Raw genomic sequence first — 23067 nt, 5'->3', positions numbered from 1 at the left:
TTATTCTTTAACTAGTCTGATAACGGGAACGGAAAAAGCAATGATGTGTGTATATAACAGCTCTCCATCGTCCCCCAGCAGACCATCCATTATCCTGGGACCCCCTCCCTACTGCGGACCCATAAAACAGATAAAGTGTGTTTGAGCAGCCTGGCATGCAAATATTTGTCCTGGAGGCCGCCTCATCCCGGTGTGTGTGCGTGTGTGTGAGCTGAGGTATAAATATAATGACAGTCCTGCTGGGTAAGGGTCACATGTCCACACACTGACTCAGGACAGTGGTTCTTGTGGGACCCAGGTCAGGACCCACAGGGTAAGAAGCCTCTTCTCATGCTTCCTCCTCTGTTTTAGTATGCTTTGTGTTACACGTGCTCACATTGTTCTCTTGTTTTCAGGATTCAAAGCCAATATGGCAGCAGGTGTTATGAGAAACTTGGTCATTGGGCCTCACACTCCAGCCTTCTACCACGACATCTTTCAGCAGCGAGACCTACATGAGAAGCCTGTGGACAAGCCTGAGGAGAGAGAAGAAGAGGAGGAGGAGGAGGATGATGAGGAGGAGTGTTCAGAGACTGTGGATGATGATGATGATGAGGGTCCAGAGGAGGTCTGGGCTCTGGATGTCACCAAACAGCTGCTCAGGTTTGCAGACCTCATCAGTCGGGATGTGCAGCGTTACTTTGGCTCCGGTGACCAAGACGGCTGTGTCATCTACAGCGAGCCCGTCTCTGTCAGCACCAGTGGGCGTCTTCGTTACTATGACGACCTGCTGAAAATTGCCGGAACCGTAAGTGGCGAGGAGAGCAGAGCACGTGTTCCTGGCAGCAGTGACCTGGGGCCCCTGGCTGAGCTGTTCCACCACAGCGGGCCGGGCCCCAGCCGAGGACAACCCATGATCAAACGCCTCCTGCCCCTCAGCTTCTGGACCGAGCCCCGGCCCTGCTGCTCCATAGACACCTACAGCACCACACCCACCGACACACACTCACACAGCACCGGCAACACATACACAGACCAGTATGAGCCACTCCCCCACCAGAGCTCCCCCACCATTACCAGCTCACAGCCAGACTTCAGTGACCTGCTGGCTAACTGGGATCCAGAGATCATACACACACACTGATGAATGACACACACACTAATGAATGACACACACACTGATGAAGGACACACACACTGATGGTGAACACACACACACTAATGGAGGACACACACACTGATGAAGGACACACACACACTGATGGTGAACACACACACACTAATGGAGGACACACACACTGATGGTGAACACACACACTGATGGTTAACACACACACTGATGAAGGACACACACACATTGATGGTGAACACACACTAATGGAAGACACACACACTGATGAATGACACACACACTGATGAAGGACACACACTGATGAAGGACACACATACTGATGGTTAACACACACACACACTAATGAAGGACACACACACTGATGAAGGACACACACTGATGAAGGACACACATACTGATGGTGAACACACACACTGATGAATGACACACACACTGATGAAGGACACACACACTGATGGTGAACACACACACTAATGGAGGACACACACACTGATGAAGGACACACACACTGATGGTGAACACACACACACTGATGAATGACACACACACTGATGAATGACACACACACTGATGAAGGACACACACACTGATGGTGAACACACACACACTGATGAAGGACACACACACACTGATGGAGGACACACACACTGATGGTGAACACATACACACTAATGGAGGACACACACACTGATGAAGGACACACACACTGATGGTGAACACACACACTACAGGTCAAATACACACACAAGTGGTTTAGCAGAAGTAGCCTATGTGTCTATGTCTGTGTCTCTATCTGTTAAAAAGTGAAAACATAAAAAAACAAGCACAGTTATCTCCTGGGCTGAGCCCTCACTGTACAATGAAGATGTGATTTGTCCATATATCACAGGGCAGACCAGCTCTGCTCAGTGACCTTGAGGTCATGTGAACACAGTGCACAACTTATGTGTGTGTGTGTTCAAACCAAAGCAACATAATATCAGGGCCAACAAGAGACAAACGTTGAAAAATACAGCTATAAAATGAATATATTCATGCACAATCCATTATCCAACAAGATCCACATTCTATTATTATCTGAAGATTCAAACAATAAAGAAAACTGGAACATTACAATAAAATGTTTTGTGTGTTCATTATTTTTATTACTATGATCTGATATTCTTCTATTCATTTCAAAGATATTCAATCAATGATTTAAAATTCACTTTCCTCCTTTTTTTATAGAGATGTTCCACTTGTTTCCATAATAACAGCCCATCTGTTTTTTAAGCAACATCTATGTTAGAATAGTAATTTTATTGATCTGGCAGTGGGGAAACACACAGAAAACACATGAAAAGTAGTTGCAATGAAGGAGATAAAATACAACAATACAATAATAGAGGCTGTATATATATAGAAATAAATAGAAAATAGAAAAATAATATTAAAAGTGTGCAGTATTTATGAAGATAGATAGATACATAGGGAACTTTCTGTTTGGCATTTGCATAAACTGTGATTTTACACAATAAAGCACATTTTCCTTTTTGGAAAGAAAGAAGAACTTTCTATGTTTCACTTTGGGCAGCACAAATAAAACTATCAGGGTATGTTTAGTGTTGTTTGTGTTTAGCTCTTGTGGTCCTCTTTTAGTTCTGTTAGTCTTTGTTTCATGTAGTTTCATGTGTTAACTCCTTTATTTCATTTTTTACCCACTATTCCTGTGTATTTCATTATTATTTTAGTTTTTAGAATGTTTCACAGTCTTGCACTATAGTTGACATATTTCTCTCAGATAATGTTGAAGTGGAATCTGCTCCCAAAAGTTTTTGGAGGTATAAATATCAGTGATATCACTGTTAATTTTTTTTTTGGTTGATATTGGATTCTGTGAATTGTCATTGCATTTTTTTTCTCTCTTTTTTCTATTTAAAAAAAAAAAAAAAAAAAAATTTAATGTGTTAACTTTTGTCTGCCTGTGTTCCCAGGTCTTCCTGCTCGTGTCTCCACCTCCCAGTGATGTCATTGTATTTGGGTTGTGAGTGATTAGCTGACTCAGGTTTTGCACCCAGGTGTGACCCGTTACCCATCAGGCCTCCCTCACTATTTAGCTGTTTAGTGTTTGGACACAGAATGAATCCTGGTTTATTAGTGAATGTTTTTCGCTTCGTGTGCTGCAGCGGTTTGTACCCTGCTCCTTGTTTTTCTCGTTCCTTTTTGGATTTTTTTTTTTTTTTTGGTTAGTTTGAATATTAAGACCACCACAACCTCCCAGTGTGACAGAATGAACCAGCCACAAATGGACCAGCAGAGGACTTGGAGGGACTGCTGTTGAACTGTAGAGTCTCCTTTGTGAAGTGGAGGCTTCCAACCCTTCAGAGAGACATGAGTCAGCAAATCTCTCACAACCCAAACACACTGACATCACTGGGAGGCGGAGACACGAGCAGGAAGACCTGGAAACACAAAAACAAGAGTTGATTAATTGCTCTAAAAAAATCAAGGAAGTTCTGTGTGTATGGGGTAAAAATTTAGTATAAAAGTTTAAGCTAACACATTTAGATTTAAGATTTATGTATAACATTTAACATTTAGACATAGATTTAACATTTAGAAATAACATACCATTTAGATTTAAATATTTAGATTTAGGTTTAACATTTATATATAACATTTAACATTTAGACTTAGATACAGTATAACATATACATTTAGATTTAAATATTTAGATTTAATGCTTTATTAAGCTCTATATATGTGGTTAAATATTGTGTTAAATGTAGGGAAATGTGCTAAATATGAGAAAAGTGAGATAAATAATGAAAATGTGTTAGCTAAAACTTTTATACTAAATTTTTACACTAGGCACCCCATACGTGCAGAGCGAATTTCTCCCTGACGCGGTGTCTGTTCGACCTGAACTTTCTTGCACACACGCCGAGTGTGTGCATCCATAATTTTGGACTTGTTTGGTGTTGCTAAATGTTTATTTTAATTGTATTTAGCCCAGATGGCACAGTCACGTTCACTAGAAATTAAAACCTATTCAGCTTTTGACCCCAGTGTGAGGGGGCGCGAGCTCACCAATCTGTTCAGATTTCCTTTATTTATCCCAGGGGGAAATTGCTTTCATTTATTACCTCTAATTATCAATAGAAGAAGACCCTCCTCCAGTCCACAAAAGAAGGTTAATATCAAAAACATTTTTGTACTCCTACAAGTTATTTTTATTTTGTTTTGAGATAGCTTCAAATTTCGATCGCGTTGTAATTCCGGTTCATTTTTTTTTTTCTCTCTCAAAAAACGCCCAATGCGTGTGAGACACGCATTTCAACAACCTGTGACGGAGTATGTCCATGTGCGCGGCTGATGCGGGTGCGTGTGAGAGAGAACCCACGGAGTTCCACACGGCAACCAGGAGGACGGGTAGCGAGACCGTCATCTCAAAACATGCCCTCACACATAAGGTATAAAGGTATAAAATATACTAAATGAGTAAAATAAAACAAAAAAAACTAAATATTTTTACAAAAAGTACACAAAACGACAACAGAAATGCACAAAAATATACAAAAAGGCTCCAAAGAAAACACAAATTCACTGTACTAATAGAACAAAAAGCAGACCACAAGGGCTTAACACAAACTTAAACAGACCCTGACAAAAACTAGATTACAGCTGCATATGATGAGGCCAGGCAATTTTAGGGAATTCTGAGTAAATGGTAAATATTAAAATGGACCAGATTTAAATAATGCTTTTATGACAAACTATTTCCAAAATGCTTTACAATATCAGCTCATTCACACACTAATGGGACAAAGGAGAAATAAAAAGGTGGCATTCTCATGTACATTTTACATCAGTTGAGATGTCAAACGTCACCTGTAGCTTCACTATTTGACTAAACCAGTCACCTCTGTGTGAGACAGCTGCTGGTAACATTTAAAGGCAGATTTCAAACCGCTGTCAAAAATTCAGTTATTATTACAACAGCGTGGAGATGTTGGCAATTTGTTGATTCATTGGCTCCATATGTGGAAAAAACGATTTAAAAAGTGCTGTTTTTGCACGGAATCCAATTGTGGGCATGAGAGCATTTTAGGTTTTTTTTTTTTTCTCTATGAACACTAAAATTGTATTTTGTCAAAAATTTGCATGAATGTGTTTACGTTACTGTTGAAATTACCGGAAAACTTAATTAATACAAGCAAGAAAATGTAGTTTTTAACTGCAAATTGTCACAGGAACATCCAAATTTTCTAAAAACCTACAATTTCTCACAAATACTTCCATTAAATTCCCACAAATTATTAGTACATTTCTATTTTTTTGAGAAAATTTGACCCAAATCTAAGAATAAGAAGTGGAGGCCCTGGAAATATATATATATGGCAATTATGGCTTTGTTACTTAAAATAATTGTTTTTACAGCAAAATATTGATTTAATTGTTGTTTTTACTTTAAAAAATGTTTACTTTTCTCGTAAAAATGTCAATGTTAAATTTAAATCAAAATGTAAAATATTAAATCTAAATCAAAATGTTAAATATGAAATGTAAATCAAAATGTTAAATCTAAATTTTAAATATTAAATCTAAATGTCATATCTAATTGTTACATTTAAATCTAAATATTACATCTAAATGCTAAATTTTAAATCTAAATATTAAATGTGAAGCGCAATCACGCCGTCTGAATAGGCCCGTGGATAGCGCTTGTTTCCGTCAATGATTGAATGAATTATTTTGGAACTTCTAGTGAATTTGCTAATTAGCCAGATATTTAGTTTAACCAGTGACCAGATTTAACATTTAGATTTAGATTTAACATTTATATTTATATTTAATATGTAGATTTAGATTTAACATTTGCAAAAAAAGTAAATATTAAATGTGGTTTGTTGCTAAATGTTGTGAAAAGTTGCTCTTTATTTTAGTATGCATAACTTTACAATGATACGAGTTCAAAGAGTGATGTGATGATTTAAACATCTAGTGCTGCTGTCTGGATGGTAGTTTAATAAAAAGATAGAGTGATTAGGAGACAATAGGTCAGTTTTAGATCCTGTAAAAACATCCACACCCAAATACTCAAATCTGCATCCACAAGGCACTGTGTGATTGGACTAGACTAGAAACACTCACCTGGAGTTCTCACCTGTCATTGGTTGAGAGGAAAAGCCAGTAACATTTGGACACACGCTCTCATTGTGAGATAAAGGTGACCCATGTGTTGAAGGTGCCAGTTCCATAATCCTGAGACAGAGATGAGGGTGAAAGGGCTGCTGTACGTTCCCGTGCTGGGTCTGCTGCTGTGGGCCTCCTGCATGCAGGCAGAGGAGCCACAGGTTGAGAACGGCACGGAACCTGTGACCAAGGAGAAGACCACTGAGATCGAGGAGGAGCAAGACGTCATGGTGCTGCACATCAACAACTTTGAAAGAGCTCTCACAGAAAACAAGTTTCTCCTGGTGGAATTCTGTGAGTAGATATCAGCACCACGATTAAAATATATATCTACAGGAACAAGTCATTTTAATTATGAGTCACTATAATCCATGGACTCCAGGTTGAGTATTTGTGACAATGGAGATCCAAATAAACTCTTCTTTAACTCACAGCAGGCAAACACATTTCACACCATGCACCAAAAATAGAAATGTGTGAGTGAAACGTGAAGAAACTGAAGCCAGCTGTGATGGTGTAAAAGTGTCCAGTGTGTGTTACAGATGAGCTGGTTCTTCTCACCTTACAGATAAAAATAAATATTTACAGGGATCCGCATTGTTTAGTTGGGATGGGAAAAGAAAAGTTCATGGAAAATGTAGTGTGATGAATAAGTGAAAAGTAATAAATTGGTAAATGAATGAATAGATAAATAAAACATGATAAACAGAAAATAATTAAAAATGTTAGCTGTTAATGTGTTTTTTTTTTCTTCTTTTGTCTGTTTAATGTTCTGCTTATTGTTATATACAAATAAAGAAAGAACATAAGGAATGTCAAGAGTAATTCTTGCTACAACAAAATGTCGTCTTTTTTTTGCCCACAAATTTCCCACCACTGTAATTAGAAGTGATTTAAAAAAAAAAAAAAAAATTAAAATAGCTAATCAGGTGAATTCCCAGCAGTATTTGGCTGGGCTCAGCATCCATCACACGTGGCCTGGTCTGTCCAGATGTTATTCTGGCTCAATTCTCCCACACAGCAGCTCAGTGTGGGGGATCAAAGGTCAGCACATGATACCTGATACTTCCACGTGTTCTATCCTCTAACCCTAACCATATATATATACATATATATATATATATATATATATATATAGTAGGGCTGAGATGATATGCTTTTGTATTGATTTGATTTTAATCACGATATATGGATACATATTATTTCAATTCTGATTTATTAGGTATTGCGTTTCGATAGCAACAATTATCGCAATTTTAATTACATCATCCGAAAAGAAATCATACACTTTTAGAAACAATACATGAGTCATAAAAGTTCCAAAAAACAATGCACATCAGTCAGACAAATCAAAATGTAATCAGTCTCAGGTCCCAGTATCTTACAATATAAATCTTGTTTCTCAAAATAAGATCTCTTAGAACAGGGGTGGAGAACCCATTCCTATTTATCTAGTTCATCCTTCTATTATATTTTTTCTTCTTTATTTATAGTTTTTCATTATTAATATTTTGTAAATATGTTTTTCCTTTTCCTTTTATTTATTATTAATATTTATGTGATAAAGGGCAGCCACAACAGCCATACCTGTCTGATCCATTGTAAATTATCCTTTACTGTATGTTTGTTTGGACAAACTGCCTGTATCACCTATTGCCTGGTTGCTTCTTAGGATTTTTAGACTGGAGTTCCCCATCCCTGTCTTAGAAGGATCAGATTTCAGAGATTTCAGAGTCTATAAACAGATAATAAGAATAAATCCTATTGCTGGCAATAAACTACAGTATCATGACTGACTACCCAGTTTTATTGTTGCGGGGCTAAACGGCGATGGCTACGGTGTAGTTTAAAACACACTGGCTGTTTCACCCACAGCAAAATAATGATACCTTTGGAGAAGGAAAATGAACACAGATGAGTTTAATCCTGCTCCGTACTCAGTCTGTTCCCTGAGGTCCTCCATTGGGCACCTCATGGCTTTAGCGTTCAGCTAGCACCTTAGCAGAGTCAGTGGCTGTGTATTAGCATCAGCTAATCCACTGAAACTCTCGAGTCAATCTCTCAAATTGTCTCCAACTGTAAATGTTTAGTCTTCCAAAGAGTCCTGTGTCACTTTTCACCAAAACCAGACCAAAGCTACTTAACAACCAGCGACTAAAAAGTTTCTCTGAAGCAGAGCACTTTATTCTTCTGAAGCCTGAAATGCTCATTTGACCTCCTTCATCGTCTATTCAAAATAAAAGGCATGTACATAACACATGGAACGTATTACAGCATCTAAACTTATTTTCCTTTTTATGACATGATGTCACGAATATTGAATTCTGTATAAAAAAAAATGATTTGTATTAGTTTGAAGGCAGTGGCTATCCGTACAGTTACTGTATCAATATATTGACATTCTATTCGTACGCAACACCCCTATTTGGCCAGTTTAGGGCACGTGACTAAGACTAAACCTAACCCTAACCCTAGAAATTGTTGCGATATAGGGTTTTAACCTAACTCTAACCCTAAGACGCTACGTACTTGTACTTCGGTAACCGCACCAAAAGCATCAGGGGTTGTCTGTATGACAACTGTACAATTAGACGCCTTCTATTTTTAAAATTGACGATATATTGTGAATCGTTTTGGGGTTTTTTTCCTCACCCTTATTACTGTGTGTGTGTGTGTGTGTGTGTGTTGGGGTAGATGCTCCATGGTGTGGACATTGCAGGCAGCTGGAGCCGGTTTATGCTGAGGCTGCTGGGAAGCTGAAGAAAGAAGTGCCAGCTTTACGTTTGGCTAAAGTAGACACCACGGAGGAAAAGGAGCTGGCTGAGGAGTTTGAGATCGGATCATTCCCCACTCTGAAAATGTTCATGAATGGAGACAGGAAGACACCAGTGGACTACAGCGGTAAACACACACACACACACTTGCATGTTTTATTCACTGATTAAACCAGGATTGGGGTCAATTACATTTTTGAGGTACAATTACAACTAGTTATCGGCATTTTTTTTTTTTTAAATTACAATTAGAAAGTCAATTACATCTATGTTCTCAATTATTAAAATTCAATTACAATTACTGATCCTGAAATAAATAACCTAATAAAAGTTAACCTTCTTCTTGTGTTAGCATTCTGCTAGCATCTTTTATGATAACGTGTCCAAAATCAGCTGTAAAATACACTGAAAAACTAATATTTATCATCTATTTTCTTTCCTGTATATTGGTTACCTTGTTAGGCTTCCTAATCAATGAAAATATAGGTTTTAAATTGTTATTTTTTAATGGTAAACTGTGGGAAAGCTTGATATGAATCATATTTTAACAATTATTAACTACATATGTGTAGAACTGTTTTGCCATGAAATTTTTTATAAAAATTTCATGGCAAATACAAAGTCAATTATCTGTACTCAATTACAATTTCATTACGGTTATGACAGCAGTAGATTTTCAAAATTATAATTATGTCATAATTGTAATTATCAACTATGTGATTACAATTATAATTGACTCCAACCCTGATTCCAACAAGCCTGCATGGGATGTGTGTGCTGTGCTGTGCAGGGAAGAGGACAGTGGAGGGAATAACACAGTGGATGAAGCGACGTTCTGGTCCTGGTGCTCCAACACTTGACTCTGTGAAATCTGCTGCTCAGTTCATCGATGCACACAACCTCACTGTAGTGGGATTCTTTCATGTATGACTTTACTCATTCATCCATAGTACAGTCTATGCATTACGTCCATGTTGACCTCAGCCATGCTCTCATTCCTTCCTGCAGAGTGTGGACAGTGATGAAGCCAAAGCCTTTAAGGAAGTTTCTTTGGAGGTGACGGATGTAGAGTTTGGCCTCACTGCCACTCCAGAGGTTTTCCAGGAGTACGAGGTCAAAGCCAGCTCAGTGGTGCTCTTCAAAAAGGTGTGAAGATGATTTACAGTGTGTTGCCTAGTAGATGGATTTAAGATTTCTTCACTTTAAACAGTAATATCCACATAGCTAATGTTCCTAGTCCTAGGAATAATATCTTAACATCCAGTGAGCACTAGGGTAGGGTAGGCAGGGCATTGCAAATCGAGACCACCAATGTCAACGCCAATGACAGTTTCATATGTTTCTGCTGGCAAGTGTTAATTCAATTCAATTCAATTCAACTTTATTCGTATAAAGCAATTTACAACAAAGTCGTCTCAATGCGCTTAACAAAATATAAAATTCATAATAAGTAAAAAAAAAACCAACAAGATCCACATGAACAAGCATTTAGCCATCTAACAACATTAAAGAAACATAAACAATGATTCAATATAGCCTCCATACTCTCCCAACAAGATATGTCTCATGACACGGCAGCGCATCCGTTGTTTGTGTTGGAAACACAGAATGGGCTATGAAAAGCACAAAATGCTGACACTTTCAAACTTATAAGTACTGTAGGCTATCGGAGATGAAAAATTACATAATTTATAATTATATTATAATTTAAACAAATAATCAAAAAATCAATTCACCCTTGTGTAGGCACTGCCTACCTTGCCTACCCTGACTGCACGTCACTGTTAACATCTAAACAACTGAAAGAAATGTAACTCAGCGTCAAAGGGTCAGTTCAAAAATGTTATTTCACCAGAGTCTCTCTATGGGAACGAAAATACAAAGATTTGACAACAATATGATATGCAAACACAGATCGTGAAGGCTAAAAGTTGATTATTATCAATAAATTACTCAGACATTATGACAACTTTAGACCTTACATCTGAATTGTGTGTTTTTAAACTATACATTATGTGTATTCTAGTGAAGAAACAATATTCAATCAATATTCAATTTTTCAGAACACAATTTACAAAAAGGAAAAAAAATAAAACATTTGTTTTTCCAATAGCAATCAGTAACAAAGACTTTTTAATTGTTTAATACATATTTTTAGGGAATTTTTAAATGAGTTTTGAGTTAGTTCTGATGTTGAATATTTTTTTGTTAAGTTGTCTGGGTTGAAGAGCATCTATAGCGTTTATGATAGAGTTACATTTGTGAATGTAAAAATATAGACTGCCATGTTGAAATGAATGGTTTTGTAAAGAAAATAATCTCCTTTTGTGCTATTGATGCAACTAACATGTATTCGAGTGAAGAAATAAATCTATTTTAGTGTGAATGTGACATAAAAAGTAAACATTTTAGTGACAAAACACAGAATTGAGTGCTGAAAAGTTCAAAACAAAAGCTGATTTAAAAAATATATAATAATATTCTAATATTTTTGCCCAAAGTTTGACGATGGCAGAGCCGACTTTCTGTTACCAGAAGATGGAAAGCTGGAGAAAAGTAATTTGACCACCTTCATCGCAGAAAACAGTATGGAGTTGATCATCCCCTTCAGTCAGGAGGTAACCACACACACACACACACACACACACACACACACACACACACACACACACACACACACACACACACACACACACACACACAGGAAATCAGTGTTAATGTGGTTGACACATCAAATTTGTCTATTTACAAACATTAATACCATCCCATATTAAGTTGATCAATGTTAATAGTAATTGAATCTTTTTCTGTATATTCTAGTTCAGGGGTTCTCAACTGGTCTCACCCTGGGACCCACATTTTACCACGGTCATTAAATAGTGACCCAGTTTTTTTCAGAATTCAACCAACCAATTTTTTTTTTTTTTTTTTTTAAATAGCTGTTGAAAACACACACACATCTTTTTCAAAAACATAAATCTGTGTAACATGCATTTCACAGCATGCCCGTCAAAAGAAAAGTTTCTTTCAAAATAAAAGACAAGTCCAACATGAGAGATATTAAGTATACATTTATTTTGTTGACCAGCTGTCCGCGAACCACCCAGTACAGGTCTGCGACCCACTTTTGGGTCCCGACCCACCAGTTGAGAATCGCTGTTCTAGTTGACTATATTTGTAACTGATTAATTCGACTAAATTCTTAATGTCATTTAGTCGACTAAAAGTAGACAATAACTGAAATAGTCCTGATGACTACATTTTGAATAAAACTACACTGTATTTTAGTCAAAACTGACTAAAACTAAATTTAATTTTGATGTTAAAATGAACACAGCTGGAAATCATATATTTTTTAGTTTAAATTGGTCTATAGTGTGTGATTGTTTTCAGTCTGCAGACAAGATCTTCTCGTCAAACATCCACCTGCACAGCCTCCTCTTCATCAACTCCACTGTGGAGAGTCAGAAGACGCTGCTGGTACAGTCCAAGGTGGTTGCTAAAGAGTTCAAGGGCAAGGTATAGCACCTGCAGTGTGTGTCAGCTCACATGTTGAGGACTTATTGTGACCAACACAGTGTGTGCCTGTGTACACAGATGCTGTTCATCGTGATCGACGTAACGGCAGCTCTGTCACATGTGCTCACGTACTTTGGCGTGTCGGAGGAAGATGCTCCCACTGCACGTGTCATCAACATGGACACGGCAAAGAAGTTCAGCATTGCCTCAGAGGATCTGAGCCCAGATTCACTGAGACAGCTGTGCCAAGAGGTTGTGGGTGGCACCGCAAAGGTAACGCACTCAAAAAGGCACACACACACACACACACGTATACACACCTGCACAACATTCATATTGAGCCAAACAGCAGCTTTAAACCTGTCTTGTTGTTTTGTCTCTTCCGTGCTGCAGCCGTACTACCGCTCAGAGGAGATCCCAGAGGACTGGGACAAGAAACCAGTCAAAGTGTTGGTCGGCAAGAACTTTGACTCTGTTACTCAGAATTCATCCAAAAACGTCTTTGTGGAGTTTTGTAAGTCCTTTGTTAATTCAGTACAACTGTAATTGATGGTAAAGCTGGTCCTTTTTATGACATTGTAAGGTTTTTCTCTCTACGTTCTTACAGATAATTAATTGAACAGCTTTGAGGACAGATGACAAGAATAGTATACATTCTCACTGTAGTTTATTCTAAGTTAGTCACAAGTCAAATTTAGCAGCAGGCCTGCTGTTCCTGCAAACACTTCACATGCATGTGAGTACCAGAAGCAAGAGTGTGGGAGTAGACATTTCATCTTCTGGGGCTGGGTGAACCCCATACAATAGTTTTGTTGGAGCAAGATGTTTGGGCCAGTTATCAGTCACAAAACAGGTCAACATCTGCAACTGTGATTTCAGTATCAGCAAAATGTGGGTGTTGGGTCATGGTGACATGCAGCAAACGTACAACTGGTCTTTACAGAAGAAACCTAAATAATATCATTCAGTGGTTTATTCCAGTTACATTCATATTTAAAATACACACACAGGTGGCCAGAGGAAGACACCTATGTGTCTCTATATCTGTGTGTCTCTTTGTTCTCTATCCGTGTCTGATGTCTGTCTCTTCATTGCTAGACCCTCCTTGCACCCAGCGGAGTCTGATACGAACGTGTTCTAGCCATTTATCACAGTGCAGACAAGCACTAACCTGGCAAGAGCCAGATTGATGTGTAGCCCTCCCTCCTAACTCCAGTTCTCCACAACGGTCTGGGTCTGTGTTTGGCGAATACTTTCGGAACCAGGGAGGGACATGAACAGAATGCTTGAAGCTGATTGGACGAAGTACCTGTCCACCATGATTTGTTTTAGCCAATTACATGGTAAAAAATGATGTCGTCATCGGCATGCGCTGTAGAGACGCTGCTACAACAACAACAAGTCTCCGCTGGTGAAAACGTTCTTTTGGGATAGTAATGCTGCTGTCATTATGTCATTGAGTGACTTTTGCTGTTTTTGCAACACTAGTATGCGAGTTAAGGGCACGTTAACCATCCTCCTGCGTTGACATCTTTCTGTTTTGATTCGAAGCTATGCTAAGCTAGCCCAGCTAGTTCCTCTCCCCGCAACTGTGCATGCACCAGTTTTGTTTGGCGCTTCTGCCGTCGTCACACCCGGCTATCCCTCCCTAAACCACAACACTGCCTCATGATTGGTTTGAACCGTTTCGGTTTGGTTTCGAAAAGGCAAAGGCATCTTGCAGGCAAGGTTAGTCTAGCTCTCCTCAGCTCTGCATTGACCTTGAGATCATGAAAACAGTGTTCAACCCAAAGCAACAGAGTGTCAGGGCCTACCAGACAGAAATAAAAAAACGTCCAGAAATAAAAGAAATATCCTTCAACATCACTATTTATTTTTTAATTTGGTCACAGATGTATGGCGCACACAGTGAAAACTAAAGCAATCTAAGCAGTTTCTTGCTATATGCAGACACTGAAGAAGCAAAGAGCCTTACAGCCACCAGGGGGCGCCAAAGCGGCACATTTCTGTCCATATCTGTAGTAAGGCAAAGCTTCTCATTTTTCATGTGAATCAGTAAAATATAAACAAACTTAAATTATACTTTCTCACAGCTGCTTGAGGCGATACATACAGACCCTTTTCAAAAAATATTTATAGATAATATAAACTCACACATACAATGAAGTAGTTATGCTTTTGTTAAATATGGGCTTGTTAAAAACACTCTCTGTTTGTGTGTGCGTGTGTGCAGATGCCCCATGGTGTGGACACTGTAAGGAACTGAGTCCTATCTGGGACCAACTGGGTGAGAAATATGCCGATCATGATGACATCATCATAGCCAAGATGGATGCCACCGCCAACGAAGTGGAGGCTCTTACTATTGATGGATTTCCAACACTGAAGTATTTCCCAGCTGGAGGCAAAGAGGTAGACAATACATGCATGAGATGTCCATAAAATACCATCTTATCCTCTTCATGGTTCTAAAGCCCTCACACACACTTTAAGGACTGTGTGCGAATAGTCCCTCCTATCTCCTTTCCTATCCACTTTTCCTTAACCCCGTGGACGTCACAGGGTTAAAGAAAGGAGTTAGGAGACTTCCTAAAGGAGTTAGGGAAAGGCTATCACGTTGTTTTAACAATCAGATGCACTTCCACTAGGTGATGTAATAATCAGACGGCGGCGAAGATTAGTGACGTCTGCTGTGGTGAAAAAACTACAAATTTCCTAAAATGGACTAAAAGCACATTTATAACACTTTCCCCTGTGTGTCTAACTGCTGACATAATCTTAACAATCACACGGGTTGAGTGTAAATCAAAGGAAAAAAGGCGACCAGGCTAAAAGAAACTAAAGTGAAACTAAAAGAATGTTACATTGAGAATGGTTGCTAACACACCTTCCACTCAGAAATCCACATTAATCCAAAATAAGTATGATTTTATGAAATTGTTACATTTATGCCAGATAGGTCTACATAACCTTGGCATACACATGTACAACTGTGCAAAACATTCCTAGGTGAATGAAATATGTTGAATAAAACTTGTGGCTAAAATGTGTCTGATAGCTTTTTCTTGAATGACAGTGTGCTTTGTTTTATGTCAGTTATAATATAGATATAATCTGATAAAATGGCTCACATATCATGGGTTTTAGATTATTTAAAGTTGTTCAAAGCATATTATTGCATTGGTAACTTATATGATATGCGTTCCTTTTTAGTCTTTGTTTGTTTCCGTGAGAGCTCGGATGAGCTTGTCCCTTTAAATCATGTCGCCGCAAGGAATTGTGGGTCAGCATTATCTCATCTCCTTTGGTAAAGGATGCATCAGTGGTTCCTAGGCTAAAGGAGGTTATAAAGGAAGCATTGAGCCCCCTTTCCTGAGCTGTAAGAGATGTTGGCTGCGTCCAAATAGTCCCTCCTATCTCCTTTACTATCCACTTTTCCATAACCCTGTGGATGATGTGATGGGGTTAAGGAAAGGTGTTAGGAGAGGACTTAGGAAAAGGCCATCACATTTGTTTTGACAATCAGACACTTCCACTTGTTGATGTAATAATCTGACAGCCATGAAGGTTAGTGACGTCTGCCTTGGTGAAAAATGTACAAATTTCTGAAAATGGACTAAAAGCACATTTATAACACTTTCCGCTGATGTAATCTCAAAAATCACATGATTTGATTGTAAATCAAAGGAAAAGAGGTTACCAGGCTACGAGGAACAAAAGTGAAACTAAAAGAATGTCACATTGAGAATGGTTGCTCACAGTCACCTTCCACTCATTAATATGAATTATGTTTAATAAAATAATGTGGCTAAAATGTCTCTGATCCCTTTTTCTTGAACCACAGAGTGTTTGTTTTATGTCAGTTATAATCTGATAATATGTCTTACATATAATAAGATATGGATTTTAGATTATTTATTTAAAGTTATTATTGCATTAATAATTTACATGATATCCATTACTTGTCAGCGCTCAGGTGTGCATGTCCCTTTAAATGTTGTTGCCGCAAGGAATTGTGGGTCAGCATTATATTGTCTCCTTTGGTAAAGGATGCATTAGTGTTTCCTAGGCTAAAGGAGGTGAAAAAGGAAGCATTGAGCCTCCTTCCTGAGTTTAAAGAGAACTTGGACGCTCTTTATCATGGCCACCACTTAAACACTTCCGGGGGTGAAGGAACAGTGGATAGGAAAGGAGATAGGAGGGACTATTTGGACACACACTTACACTCCATCTTTCCCCTCCAAGGTGATCAGCTACACCGGTAAAAGAGATCTGGAAACATTCTCAAAGTTTGTTGATGCTGGAGGTGTGCTACCAGAGGAGGAGAGTGATGCTGATGATGATGATGATGATGAAGATGACACTGAGAAAGCACAAGAGAGTGACAGCAAGGTTTGTGTTTTTAGTCAAACTCCAAAATCTTTCTTTATAGAAAAGTAATTGTTGAATTTTGTTTTTCAGACGGAAGAATCTACAGAGGGAACCAGCAACAAAACATCCAAAGATGAGCTGTGATCTCGTCTTCTGACCTGTCACAATGTAGCATCTTCCAATTTTACCAATAAAATCTTTACATGTATTCTATGCTTTAAAATGTTGTCATTTTAAAGATAATTCTTACATTTTCTATGTTTTTTTTTACTTCAATCTAGAAAAAAGAATGATTTACATCTGTAGGTTCGACTATAGATGTCTTATACAGTATATATACAGTATATACAGATGGTTATATTGTAAATGTTAGGACTTATATAGTGATACCAACAAAATGCTTTATAGTTGCACACAATCTGCTCATCTATTACAATCATGCAGATAAGTATGGGGTGCCAAGTGTAAAAATTATATATAAAAGTTGGAGCTAAAACATTTTCACTATTTATCTCACTTTTCTCATATTTAGCACATTTTCCTACATTTAACACAACATTTAACCACATATGTAGAGGTAAAAAAAAAAAAAAAAGCATTAAATCTATATATTTAAATCTAAATGGTATATGTTATAGCTAAAAGTTAAATCTATATCTAAAAGTTAAATTTATATCTAAATTTTAAATCTAAATCTAAATCTAAATGTTAAATCTAAATGTTTAAATCTAAATATTAAATCTAAATCTAAACGTTTAAGCCTAAATCTAAATAATATTTGTTAAATCTAAATGTTTAAATCTAAATGTTAAATGTAAAATGTAAATGTTAAACCCTTACGGTAGCTGAATAGATAAGGAGGTTCACTTGAAAGCCTAAGGTCTACATATTGAGCCCACCATGGGCCACTTTTCTAATTTCGTCTTTTTGGGGATGTCTAGAAAGTTGTAAAATTTTCATTCTGCACTCGCCAGAGACGTCGTCTCAAATTCAGACCATCACGTCATTTCAACGTTGGTCTGCTCAGCAGACGTATTCCAGACATCCCAAAAAAGATGAAATAAAAAAAGAGGCACATGGTGGGTTCAAATCCCAAGACCTTTTGCATTCAAGAGCAGTGCTTTATCTATTTAGCTACCATAACCGTATGTAACTCAGGAGATCTCAGCATGTCACATCAAACTACAGCATTAAAATACATTTTAATAACTGTGTTGCACTGTTGTGTTGGGAGTGTACTGTGAAGGGCAGCTCATCCACCTGCCATGACCGCGCGCTCGTTCTCCGCCGCCGGGAGAGAACCAGCCATACATATCACCAAGGCAAGCATCAGTGAAGAGGTGGGTGGGATCGGCAGTGTGTGTCTCTGCTTGTGTATTGGTTGAGGTTACAAGGGGCGGGGTCAATTAGCATATGAGCAAAACATTTAAGTTCAACATTTCGATTTCGATTTAACATTTCGATTTAACATTTCAATTTAACATTTCGATTTAACATTTCAATTTAACCTTTCGATTTAACATTTCGATTTAACATTTAATATTTAGATTTAGATTGAAACATTTAGATTTAGATTTAACATTTATACATAAAATTTAACATTTAGATATAACATTTAGATTTAGATTTAAAATATAGATATATATTTAACATTTAGATATAACATATACCATTAAGATTTAGATTTAAATATTTAGATTTAATGCTTTTTTTTTTTTTACCTCTATATGTGGTTAAATGTTGTGATAAATGTAGGAAAATGTGCTAAATATGAGAAACGTAAGATAAACAATGAAAATGTGTTAGCTACAACTTTTATACTGAATTTTTACACTTGGCACCCCATAGACGGAGAGTGCTAAGGTGAGAGTCTGGCTGTGTTTATGTGCGAAAAGGAGGAGCTTCTGCTCTGCTCCTGCAACAACACGCACATACTTTTCCGACTAAATCACTGCACGTTGTTTGATTGCGTCACACGCTACTATTCGACCTTGCTTTTAACTCACCAAACCAAAGGCAGAATTCTTTTATTTATTGACAATATTCGGCCTAATATATTTGGTGGCCGAATATTCGGTGCATCCCTAGTTCTATGTCTTACACTTAAATAGTTAACAATTATTAAAATATGTTTCTTATTAATTCTTTTCACTACCTGTCACTTTTCTTGGGGATCATTTTACCATTTAAAAATGTATTAATATTAATATTTTCATTGATTATGAAGGTACAAGGTAACCAAAAGATGAGAAACAAATGAGATGATAAATAATATGTTTTAGTGTATTTTACAGATAATTTAAGACATGGGTCAAACCAACCCGTTATCATAACAGATGCTAACAGAAAGCTAACAAAGGAGGAAGGTTATGTTTTATGGGTTTATTTACTAAAGGCTCAGTAATTGTGATGAATTGTAATTGAAATTCAGCAATTACATATGTAATTGTATTTGACTTTAAGGGGAAAATAATCATTGGAATTGGAAGCTGTTGAAGCTGTCAAATACTTTGTCAAAAATCAGATTACATCTCAGAAAAAAAGTACAGTGATTTATTAGGGACACCAAGTCACTCCTTTTACCATGAATATTTCCTGTTTTCCTTTTGAGCTCCCTTAAATTCAGATGGTTGCTGTTCTATTCCTCAGTTTTGTAAGTAGGCTAATGTAGAGGCTGCTGACAGGTTTTAACTGGCACTGACACTCTTATCTCTATACTCTTCAGAAAGTCTTGGTGCTGTTGAGGATGATGAAAGAAGTGTTGATCAGGTCCTGCATGTTCCTGCTCTGTTATCATAATTACAGAAGTAATGCAGAATGTAGAGGTTTATAATAAAATGTAAATCCCTGACGCAATGTTGCAGTTTATTTGATAAAACAATGAACAAGTCATTATAGTGCGAGAGTCCTCCATAATTTACAAATGCTATAAATACATGTGTGTGAGAAGGTGGTCCTCAGAAGTGACGAAGGTTTAAAACAGGGGCCCACGAGTAGGTTAAAAAATGTCAGGGAGACAAAAGTTTCAAAATTTGATAAATTGAACTGATATTTTTGTTTAGGAATTTTTATTTACCTTGCTTGTTTTTTTACAAAGCTGTAAAATTATTGAAAAGGGTGTAGGAAAAAATGGTTGGACGCCACAAAAAGCAAAAACGAGTGTGTGTGTGTGTGTGTGTGTCTTGGGATCAGCAATAAGACACTATAGTAAAGTAATCATGGTCCTCTTGTTTCTAGGTTGCTGCTGAGGGGAAAAGAAAGAGGAAGAGGTACCAGGGCTGCAGGCCATCTGACGACATCAAGACAAGCATAACCTGTGCAAAATGAATTTGCACAAATCACAGTGTGATGACTTATCACTCGTGTGCTGCGTAGATAGACTGACAGACACACCTTGTTCATATTGTGATTGCTTGTTTTTTTTTTTTTCATTTCTGGTTCACAAACAGTATGTAAAACAACATTTAAAGGTTAAATTTAATGTCAAATGTTTTGTAAAATGTTTGTGTTTTATATGTTGTTCTTTCAAAAGTAATAAAGTGGTGAAACATTGCAAAAAAACTAGTGAATTATCCTAATTGAACCATTACCTGTTAGAGGTAAGGAACACCATTGCACTAAATATTAATAGAATAGTTATTAATGGAGTTAGTAATTAAATATTAATGTTTGTTAGGATTTTTTATGTTTTGGACCTTTTTTAGATAATTAAACATGCATCGGGTCAAATTGCTGTTCCTGACAAATGAACATAACAGGAGAGTTAAATGGACTTACAGTGTTTATTGCATGTGCTGGAGCAAACACTCTTCTGTCATGTGAGCAGTCAGTGATGTGTAGTGTGGCACTGCAGCATCATCTGCCACTTGACATCCTCACAGCAAAGTATCGAGGGAGGTGTGTGTAAAAGATGTTGGGGATAAATGTTGCTTTGCTTTTACATCCCTGGTGATAACAATGCTAATATTACTTCTTTGGCTCAACAGATGTGAGATTATGTCAGACACTGTTCTGGAGAGTAACCTCACCTCCTGACTGTGATCTTGTGGGGTTTCCTGAGGACAATGGCTTTTGTCATTAGCTTTGCTGATCTTTCTCCCATTGATTGTGTTGCTCTGTTGCATAATGCTTATGTTGCACAAATGCATCTCTTCCCTGATATCATTTCAGTTTATAGAATTAAATATGCTTTCCAATCATCACACTTCTGTTTTTTCATATCCTCATACATTAATACTGACAGTGACGATGACTGACCTAGATGCTATTTCAGGATGCTTTAATGCAGTGGTTCACAAACTTTTTTTGTCCTTTTTGTCTCTTTGCAATTCTGTCAGATCATGTGTTGCTCCTTTTCATATCACAAGAACTCCTTCAAACTTTCATAATCTGTTTAATTTGTGTATCAGCTGGTTCTCCTAAACTCCAACACGTTACCTAACGCTTTATCTACAAATTTAAAATACTACGTGCATTAAATGAAATAAATTAATGCAACTTTCATGATTACTTCATTAGTAAGTAAATATTGTCTTTTTTGTAGAATACTATAGTCTATTATCAGAAGTGTGATTAAACGGCCTCTCTTGCATAAATTAGTTATGTTTAAATAAATTACAATAAAAACAATATTTATTGAGCAATATTAGTGTTAGTTTGTGATTAATTTGACCAAAAAAAAACATAAAAAGGAAATAGGAACATTTTCCTATGATTTAAAAAAAAAAATGGATTAATAAATGTTTAAGTACTAGTAGCCCCTTCAATGTGCTCCCGTACCCCTCTGGGTATGTGTACCCAAGGTTGGGAACCACAGCTTTAATTAGCAGTTGGGGTAATCTTTATTTCTATAGGTAGTTTCTAATCAACATTATTCTAAACTTGTATTGTTAATCAGTAAAATTTACACCAGTGATTTAAAATCAATAAAGGTCATTCATGTTATACAGTAAAAATCAATATTTTAAGAAAGTAATGTTTGATTTACATATCTCAGTTAATTAAGTTTTAAGTTGTATTCAAATTAATTTGTGATCTAGCAATGGTTATTTCTGTTTTTATTACAGGTGGTTTTTCAAAAATGGATGATTGTGAATGTTTTTAAATACAAATCTCTGCATGTTGTCTTGTTCAGTGGTGAGTGTGTAGTATATAAACTATTTGTATACTGTATGTACATTTTAAACAAAGCCCCTTCAAAATAAAAGCCACAATAAATATATTCTTATCCTGGAAGGTAAGTTAGTTTTCTATTGATTCATCTACACACACCTGTATGATCAGACCAGGGGTTCTAATGACATTTTGCTACAGATCAAGGAAGCAAGTCTAGATCTGACCACACCTGCTAAGATGTTGCTCTGATTATTCCAACATTACTCCTTTATTATTCCTCCATTAGCATCTAATATTAGACTGAAATACAAGTTCCTTTCATTACACTGAGAAAACACCAAGAAAACACAAAATGTTAGTAGCATCAGCTAAAAACATTTTTATTTGATTTTAAAAAAGAAGTGAGAGACTAGTGACTGGGCTGGATGAGGGCTGCTCTGCAGTGATGGAGGAAACATTGCCCTGATCTTTTTCCAAGTCCGGCTTTGTTTCTTCAGTTGATCTTCTATTTAAAAACAAAATGAAAAAGAACACACTTTAAGAAACATAAATAGTGTATGAGTAAAGGACACCAAAATTTAAAAGGAAATTTTACAAATATGAAGTTACTTCCATTAGAGCGTTAAAATGAGCGGGCCTTTCCAGTGTTCTAGTGTAACAGAGATCTGTGAGTGTTCCACAGTTAGTAAAAAAAAATGTGGCTCAGGGAATGCTAGTTGTGTTCATCACTAATCTATAATATAGCATCGTACAATGGCACAATTGCCTTTGACATTTGGCAATTTTTTTTTAAATAATGATGTATCAGCTATTGAATGTAACATGTAATTTCTGTCTCTTTCTCCTCAGCTCAGTTGGTTCAGGTGTTGTTTCTATGGTGGGTTTCTCAAACATCTGACCTCAGGTGTAAGTGTACATAGGTGTGTGGGAGTGTGATCATTATGGTGGTCTGCTCTGTCTCAATTTAAAATTCTATTCATAAAACCTTTATTGGCATGACAA

The 23067-nt window shown here is 37.0% G+C and overlaps 2 protein-coding genes across 2 annotated transcripts; both read left to right on the top strand.

Moving 5' to 3' along the window:
• Positions 1-267: 267 nt before the first annotated feature.
• LOC114471677 (uncharacterized) lies at positions 268-1203 on the top strand. The gene is made up of 2 exons (XM_028460562.1): positions 268-313; positions 396-1203. Exon 2 carries the CDS (start codon positions 410-412, stop codon positions 1121-1123), a length of 714 nt encoding a protein of 237 aa, XP_028316363.1. The 5' UTR covers positions 268-313; positions 396-409; the 3' UTR covers positions 1124-1203.
• A 5121-nt stretch (positions 1204-6324) lies between these two features.
• LOC114469062 (protein disulfide-isomerase-like) lies at positions 6325-17158 on the top strand. The gene is made up of 11 exons (XM_028456320.1): positions 6325-6580; positions 8981-9187; positions 9851-9984; positions 10069-10206; positions 11562-11678; positions 12454-12579; positions 12658-12852; positions 12973-13093; positions 14813-14991; positions 16825-16971; positions 17041-17158. Exons 1-11 carry the CDS (start codon positions 6367-6369, stop codon positions 17092-17094), a joined length of 1632 nt encoding a protein of 543 aa, XP_028312121.1. The 5' UTR covers positions 6325-6366; the 3' UTR covers positions 17095-17158.
• Positions 17159-23067: the final 5909 nt, after the last annotated feature.

The sequence above is a fragment of the Gouania willdenowi genome, chromosome 1 (assembly GCF_900634775.1).
Source record: "Gouania willdenowi chromosome 1, fGouWil2.1, whole genome shotgun sequence".
Classification (NCBI taxonomy): Eukaryota; Metazoa; Chordata; class Actinopteri; order Blenniiformes; family Gobiesocidae; genus Gouania; species Gouania willdenowi.
This window is presented reverse-complemented; position numbering and strand designations above follow the sequence as displayed.

What these genes read in the sequence shown, in the direction of transcription:
- LOC114471677 (XM_028460562.1), top strand. Translation starts at nt 410, where the DNA reads ATGGCAGCAGGTGTTATGAGAAACTTGGTCATTGGGCCTCACACTCCA.
- LOC114469062 (XM_028456320.1), top strand. Translation starts at nt 6,367, where the DNA reads ATGAGGGTGAAAGGGCTGCTGTACGTTCCCGTGCTGGGTCTGCTGCTG. An exon ending in GTTTCTCCTGGTGGAATTCT is followed by an intron (nt 6,581 to 8,980) that starts GTGAGTAGATAT and finishes GTGTTGGGGTAG; the next exon opens with ATGCTCCATGGTGTGGACAT. An exon ending in CAGTGGTGCTCTTCAAAAAG is followed by an intron (nt 10,207 to 11,561) that starts GTGTGAAGATGA and finishes TTTTGCCCAAAG; the next exon opens with TTTGACGATGGCAGAGCCGA.